This window comes from Mastomys coucha, unplaced genomic scaffold (genome assembly GCF_008632895.1).
Source record: "Mastomys coucha isolate ucsf_1 unplaced genomic scaffold, UCSF_Mcou_1 pScaffold15, whole genome shotgun sequence".
NCBI classification, from domain to species: Eukaryota; Metazoa; Chordata; class Mammalia; order Rodentia; family Muridae; genus Mastomys; species Mastomys coucha.
Genome location: NW_022196897.1, coordinates 26,749,387 through 26,756,610, shown reverse-complemented (window position 1 = coordinate 26,756,610; position 7,224 = coordinate 26,749,387). Strand labels below are relative to the sequence as shown.

Below are 7,224 nucleotides of genomic sequence, written 5' to 3'. Positions count from 1 at the left end.
AAAAAAAAAAAAAAAAAAAAAAAAGGCAGTTACATATTTCTGCCACCCAAACCTCACACCTGTGCTGGTGTGTGTAGGCAAGAGGTAGTGGATGGCTCAGTGGAAAACTGCAAGGTAGATGTAACTGCTAGTTCAGAACAACAAAGTTGCTGTGCCAGTGCATGAGGACCAGGAAGGAACAGCCTTCCCATCCTCCTGAATGCCCCTGAGACAGAGGTTCAGACAGAGCCAGCTGACCCAGAGGGGCAGAGGCAGGCAGATTTTGAGGTCAGCCAGTCTACAAAGCAAGTTCTGAGACATCCTTTGTGGGATAGCATTATTGAAATCGGTGAGTATTTTATTTACTTGTTTTTTCTACTTGGTTCTTGGTTCTTACTCAGAGTTCAACAGATCTCTAATATGCCTCTATCTGCCTTTCTCCCTTCTTCTTGTCTTTGTGCATTTTTAAAGGACTGTAAATTAATGTATACACATCTTTAGGATTTGTTGTTGTTGTGTTGTTGTTGTTGTTTTAAAGATGGGGGTCTCACTCTATATTCCCATCTGGTTTGGAACTCAGAGAGATCTGCCTGTCTCTGCCTCCCAGGCACTGAGATTAAAGGTGTTCATCACCATTCTGGGTTTATTTTTATTTTTTAAAACAAGCTGTTCCCTGAACACCTTCCTCAAAAGTGAAAAGGCTCAACACCAGGTCATAGCTGCCATGTGTAGGAGGCCTAACAGCGCCTGCAAGATATAAGCCATGCTTACTTGGCAGGTGGAGTATCAACCTGGAGTCTGATGACTGGGGGCTTATGGGGCTCTGAGACACTTCAGAGCTATGTTTAACCTGGCCATTAATGCCAATGTAAATACTCACTATCAGAAATCCAGTGTGTGTTGCTGGTCGGGGAGGGCTAAAACCTAGAGCCTTCTTTGTGCTACTTACTACAGAGAAACCTCTAGCCTTGTTCGTTTCCCTTTTTGAGACAGAGTATATCCATGTAGCTCAGGCTGGCCTGGGACTTAGAATTCTCTACCTAAGGCTAGAGAGATGGATAGTGGTTAAGCACTGGCTGCTTGCTCTTCCAGAGGTCCGGAGTTCAATTCCCAGCAACCACATGGTGGCTCACAACCATCTGTAATGGGATCTGATGCCTTCTTCTGGTATGTCTGAAGACAGCTACAGAGTACTCATATAAATGAAATAAATAAATCTTTTAAAAAGAAAAAAAAGAATTTTCAGCCTAGACCCCCCAGGCACTAGGACTACAGTATAGGTCTGTGTTTCCATACCTGGCCTACTTTCTCTTTTTAAAATGGAAATGGTAACCTCTGACTCCAGGAAGACTATTTTGAGGATCAAGCATGACTACAGAAGAAAAGTACCAAGGATAGTTCCCCAGCATGCATTTTTGTTTGTGCACCAGCCTGCCTTCCTGTCTTCTCAGACATATTTTCTAGACACCAGCAGTCTTAAGCATCTCTCTAGATTTCCCCAAAAAACATCCCTGAAGCCAGACAGTGGTGGCACATGCCTTTAATCCCAGCACTTGGGAGGCAGAGGCAGGTGGATTTCTGAGTTCGAGGCCAGCCTGGTCTACAGAGTGAGTTCCAGGACAACCAGGGCTACACAGAGAAACCCTGTCTCGAAAAACCAAAAGGAAAAAAAAAAATCCCTGAGTAGGCAAAGCATTCTTACCAAGCCAGAATGTTTAACTTCTTCCCGTGCCAGCAGTCACATCCTAAGCTCATATTTGGTACTAAGAGATGATCAGAGGATTATGGCAAGGAGGCTTGCACAGTGTACTTCTGAGTACACTCACGTTCAGGTACCAGTTGCCTTTTTCTGCCAGAGCTAGACTCACTGTGAAAACAACTAACTTAAAGTAAGCAGCATGTCATGGCCCTGTAGCTCACCCAACAGAGAGTTGTTAGAAAGAGACAGGAAGCCCACAGACTCAGAGAAACTGATGGTCTTCTTTCTCCTTTGGTGGTATTTTGCTGGCTCATCAATGTAGACAGCTTCCTATGTTGGGGATGGACATAATGTCAACTCTAATCTTGGAACATTATAGGAGGTCTTCAACTTAGCTTTAGAGTATAAAGAAGAGCCCTGATAGAAAAGATTCTTGGTTGTTCTTCTTAGTGACATAACCACCTACTATCCAGATTAATAAATTAAGGGGAAGAAATGCTATGATAGGATAGACTTGAATCATATGCCACAAAACTAGGGCATTTTTATTGACAGCCCAACGTTTGCCATGTAAAGTCTCAAAGGAATGGAATATAGAAACAAAGAACTTACACAGAACCCACAGGGTTCTGAGTAGTCAGAAACAGCAGGTATTACTTCATGTTCTCCCCAGGGCATCTTCCTGACCAAGTGATCAGGACCTGAGAGGTTGTACTTTACACTTGTGACTCTTGACAAGCATGAACATACTCTCAGAGGAGGGCAGTGATAACACAGTCCTGTACTGCAGAAGTGCTTCCAGTCAGCTAGGGGACTGATGTTCCTGCTCGCATTGAAGATGCTTGAGGTAGGACAGGCTGGTATCTAGAGTCCCTGGACTTGGATCCTGCTGGGTTTGGCTCTCAGTCTGCTCTTGCCACCAGCTAGTACTGGAAGCTGAGGCAAATCTCTAAACCTCTTGGAGTGTCTGTTTTTACTCTTTAAAAATGGGCTTGTGGGCTGGTAATATGACTAAAGCAAATAAAGGCCTTGCTACCAAGCCTCGGGCCTGAATTTTGTGCCTGGGACCCACATTGTGGAAAGAGAGAATTAGCTCTTACAATTGGCCCCTCGCCCTCACAGCCACACAATGACTTGCTAACCCACACACAAATGTAACTTTAAATTTTACATGGTATTATGGGAACTATAGAGAGGGCTCAGCAGTTAAAAGAACTTCTTGCTCTTCCAGAGGACTAAGTTCAGTTCCTAACACTCAAGGCAGGCAGTTTATAATTACCTAATCTGCAACTGCAGGGCATCTAAAGTCCCTTCTGGCCTCCACAGGTGTCTATACACATAAGACATATATTTACACTTGCACACACAAAAATAATAAAAATAGATCTCATAAGAGGGCTTCTATGGATGAATCAGTGAGAGTGAATTCTTGTAAACTAAGCAGCTGCTTCATTACCTTTCCTGTGACCAGGTTGTGCCTGTGAGCTTTCTTGTTCTATGTGAGTTTTATTAGGCCAGTTCTGGATATTGGATGGTGAGCTCCCAGAACCACTAGCCCTCATTAATGTGTTCATTTTTGAGAATAAGTGAAGTGTCCAACAAGACAGTCATCAGAAGGGTGCAGGGCAAATGGCCCTCTGCAAGTGGGGGGGTAAGGGTTGGGGGGTGGAGAGGGGTTGTTGGGCTTCAGGTGAAGGATACAGATAAGAAAATAGAATGTTTTGAGACTCAGTCACCTGTTTTTTGAATTCTAGGATGAATGGAGCCAAAGAGAAATTGTGAGTGTGGCAATGGCTCAAGCCCTGGAGGAAGTGCGGAAACAGAGAGAAGAGTTCCAGCAACAGGTGGGTCCCTAACTGGCTACCAAGGTGTAGACCAAAACCACGTTCCCCTGCAGTCTCATTGGCACTGCACCTCCTATTGTGGGCCATCAGAGAGACCCCAATATACCCAGGGTAAGCATGTCAAGAGTCTCTAGGAACACAATCGATTGGAAAATGCCCTATGACTTGTGGGTCACCAGGAGAAACTGTTACCAAGAAACCTTACCCCAGATGATGCCCTCCCTCAATCTTCATGGTTACTTAGTTGTAAAACATTGATTAGAGAAAAGTCATCAGGGAACTAACACTTTGATTCTGTCAAGTGGTACATCGCCACCTGCTATCCCCAAAGGGTAAGCCAGAGTGTAGGAAAAACTATATGTGGGGACAAACAGAGCACCTGGCCCTGGTTCTGCTGACTAGAGGTCTCTAGTGAGTTCTTGACCAGTCTGAGGCCCAGTCTCTTCTGATCATACTTTCTGATACCAGCATGAGGTATGCAACAGGCTGGTGAAATGTGGGTGCTCAGGAAAGGATGTTTATTCTAAGCTGCAGATGTAATGAGGGGTTCTATAAGAGAGGGGATTATGTCACCCCCTCTTATGCTAAGTTTCCTGCTAAGGCCACTGAGCTGACTGCCATTATAGAAGAGAAAAATCAGAGCCTGTGTGAAAAGGATGAGGCACTTCTCAAGAAGGAGCAAGAGCTTCAACAGCTGGAAAAAGGTAAGGAGTCAACCCCTAGCCAGCAAGTGTCATTAGTGAGCCAGCCTGTCACAAAGCAGTGTGCAATCACTAGCTCATACTATATTCCACCACTCTAGGTCACAATTCTGCCCTGCTGCAGATGCATCAACTGCAGAGGGAACTAGAGGCATTGAAGACTTGCAGGGCCCAAGAAGCAATGCCAGCCACAACAGGAGAGGACCGCCTGCCACTGCAGGGCCAGGAGCCACTTGTGAGAGCTCTCCCTATACTGGAGGGAGGGTTGCAGGGAGGGTGGGTAGAGTGCCTGCTCTGCACTGTTAGGGCCCTGCCTTTGTGGTAAAGGTGCTCAGCTGACTAGGGGGCTTGAGACCTATAGGGCCATCTCTGTGGCAGCACCTATGTGGTGTGTGTATATGCCAATTGGTCACCAAAAGTCAGTAGTTGGCCTGGCAGATACTGGATGGAATATTCTCATGTGGGGCTGGCACTCATGTGTGTCTCCCCACAGACCTGCAGCTCACCCTCTGCCTTTGGTCCCATTGCCACTATCCTGTAGGTCATTTCAAAAGCCATGCAGAATCCTAAGTATGAGCTTCCAGCTGCAGAAGGAACTCCAAATGGTGAGGTTGGAGTCATGGATCTAAAGCAGCTACAAAAAGAAAAGCAGGACTTAGAACAGCAACTTACAGAGAAAAATAAGGTGAGGACACCACACCTGGCTAGCTATGCTGGGTCTGCTTTAGCCTAGCCCTCAAGCCAGCCAGCGGCCGAGCTGTTCCTCCTCATTGCTATTACCTCCTCCCCAAGTCTGCCATCTTTCCTGTAGAAGTTGGTGGTGGTTTTTTCATGGCTCTTCCCCCACCCCATCCCTGGCTGTCCTGGAACTCTTCACTGTAGACCATACTGGCCTCAAACTCAGATCTGCCTGCCTCTATCTACTGAGTGCTGGGACTAAAGGCATGTGGCTTTTGACCTCACTCCTCAGACCTACGCTGCTTACATCTCTCTCAGTACAAATTGCAGTCCATGCTGAGTGTAGTGACCCACACCTGTAACCCTGCACTCTGCAGACAGCTACAGAAAAGGCAGGAAATAAGGCCAGCCTGGATTATGGGAAGCTTTCTTTCTTTCTTTTTTTTTTTTTTTAAGATGTATTTATTTATTTTATGCATATGAGTACACTGTAGCTATCTTCATTCAGACACACCAGAAGAGGCCATCAGATCCTATTACAAATGGTTGTGAGCCACCATGTGGTTGCTGGAAATTGAACTCAGGTCCTCTAGAAGAGCAATAGTGCTCTTAACCGCTGAGCCATCTCTTCAGCCCAGAAGCTTTCTTTAAAAACAAGTTTTGCCTGTCTTTTTTTGAGACAAGACTTCACTGTGTAGCCTTGTCTGGCCTAGAACGCATAGAGTTCATACCTTACCAGTGCTGGGATTAAAAGTATATATATGCCACCTCAACCTTGGGTCCTGCTTTCAAGAATGGCCATGGGGAAATTCAGTCATGGTAGTATTCGCCTTTAATCTCAGCACTCTGGAGGCAGAGGCAAGTGGATTCATCTGAGTTCAAGGCCAGCCAGGGCTCTGTAATGAAACCTTGTCTCAAAAAAGAAAGGTGGTGGGAGGACAGAACTGAAATGGGGCTCAATAATAGAATACTTGACTAGCTAACATGCACAAGACCCTGAGTTCCATCCCTAGCATTACAAAAATAAAATGAAATAAAAATAGAAACCCAGTCACAGAGTAAAGCATGGGCATCCCCTACTATCCCATTACAGATTACCACTAGGAAGCCAAGCATAGTTATACATGTCTGTAACACCAGTACTTAGGAAGTAGACATGGAAAATAGGAGTTCAAAGTCATCCTTCAGTACATAGCAAGTCTGAGGCCAGTCTGGTATATATGAGACTCTGCCTCCCGCCCCACTCACACACACACACACACAAAGAGAGAGATACACACACAAAACCACTGGGGAAATAGAAACCAGTGAAAATGATACATGAAAAAAAAAAAAGCTGGACATTCTCATGTCCACCTATAATCCTAGCACTGTGAATTTAAAGCCAGCCTAAGCTGCTTAGGAAGATCCTGTCTCAGAACACAAAAACGAAACAAAAATTTTCACTTTTCAGTACAAGAGTCAGAACATAAACTAGAAAGTCAAGGAAAATTCTTATTTTGCTCTTATAGTTGTAAGATCTGAGAGATATTTTTATTTAAGACTTTTCCAAGGTACTGGAGAGACAGCTAAGCAGTTAAGAGCACTGGCTCTTCTTGCATCATAGGCTTAGTTCCCAGCACCCACATGGCAGCTCACAACTCTCCTAAGTAACTCAGACTGGCTTTGAATTCACAGTAGTTCTCTTATCTCAGCCTCTCAAGTGCTAGGATTATAGCTGCAACTCCAGTTACAAGGGATTCAGTGCAGCCTTCTGGCTTCCATGAGCTTCTGTACTCAGGTGCAGCCCATAAACAGAGGCAGGCATACACACATACACAGATGTTTTTAAAAATAAATCTTTAGCCAGGCAGTGGTGGCGCATGCCTTTGATCCCAACACTTGGGAGGCAGAGGCAGGCGCATTTCTGAGTTCGAGGACTGCCTGGTCTACAGAGTGAGTTCCAGGACAGCCAGGGCTACACAGAAAAACCCTGTCTCGAAAAACCAAAAAAATAAAATAAATAAATAAATCTTTAACAATTTCTCATTGAGTTTGATCACTGTCAGTGAGGAAAATAAAATTCCTGTGTTACAGATTATAAAAAAATTTTTTAAAGATTTAGTTATTTATTATATGTAAGTACACTGTAGCTGTCTTCAGAGACACCAGAAGAGGGCCTCATGTGGTTGTGAGCCACCATGTGGTTTCTGGGATTTGAACTCATGACCTTCCAAAGAGCAGTCGGTGCTCTTCCTCACTGAGCCATCTCACCATCCCCCAAGTTTTTTGTTTTTATTTTTTGGTTTTTGGTTTTTTGTTTGGTTGGTTGGTTGTTTTTTTT

At 44.6% G+C, this 7,224-nt stretch overlaps 1 protein-coding gene across 4 annotated transcripts in view; it reads left to right on the top strand.

The window, feature by feature from the left end:
- The window catches only part of Golga1 (golgin A1), a 50,067-nt gene that overhangs the window by 38,521 nt on the left and 4,322 nt on the right, over positions 1-7,224 (top strand). For 3 of the 4 annotated variants that reach the window (XR_004118565.1, XM_031370130.1, XM_031370128.1), the window contains 4 exons: positions 3,433-3,522; positions 4,112-4,226; positions 4,325-4,458; positions 4,765-4,908. Coding sequence is in view for 3 of the 4 variants with exons in the window: in XM_031370130.1 (XP_031225990.1) it covers positions 3,433-3,522; positions 4,112-4,226; positions 4,325-4,458; positions 4,765-4,908 (483 nt within the window). In the remaining variant the exon portion in view is untranslated. The remainder of the gene's footprint in view (positions 1-3,432; positions 3,523-4,111; positions 4,227-4,324; positions 4,459-4,764; positions 4,909-7,224) is intronic. The other variant, XM_031370129.1, reaches the window with a different exon arrangement.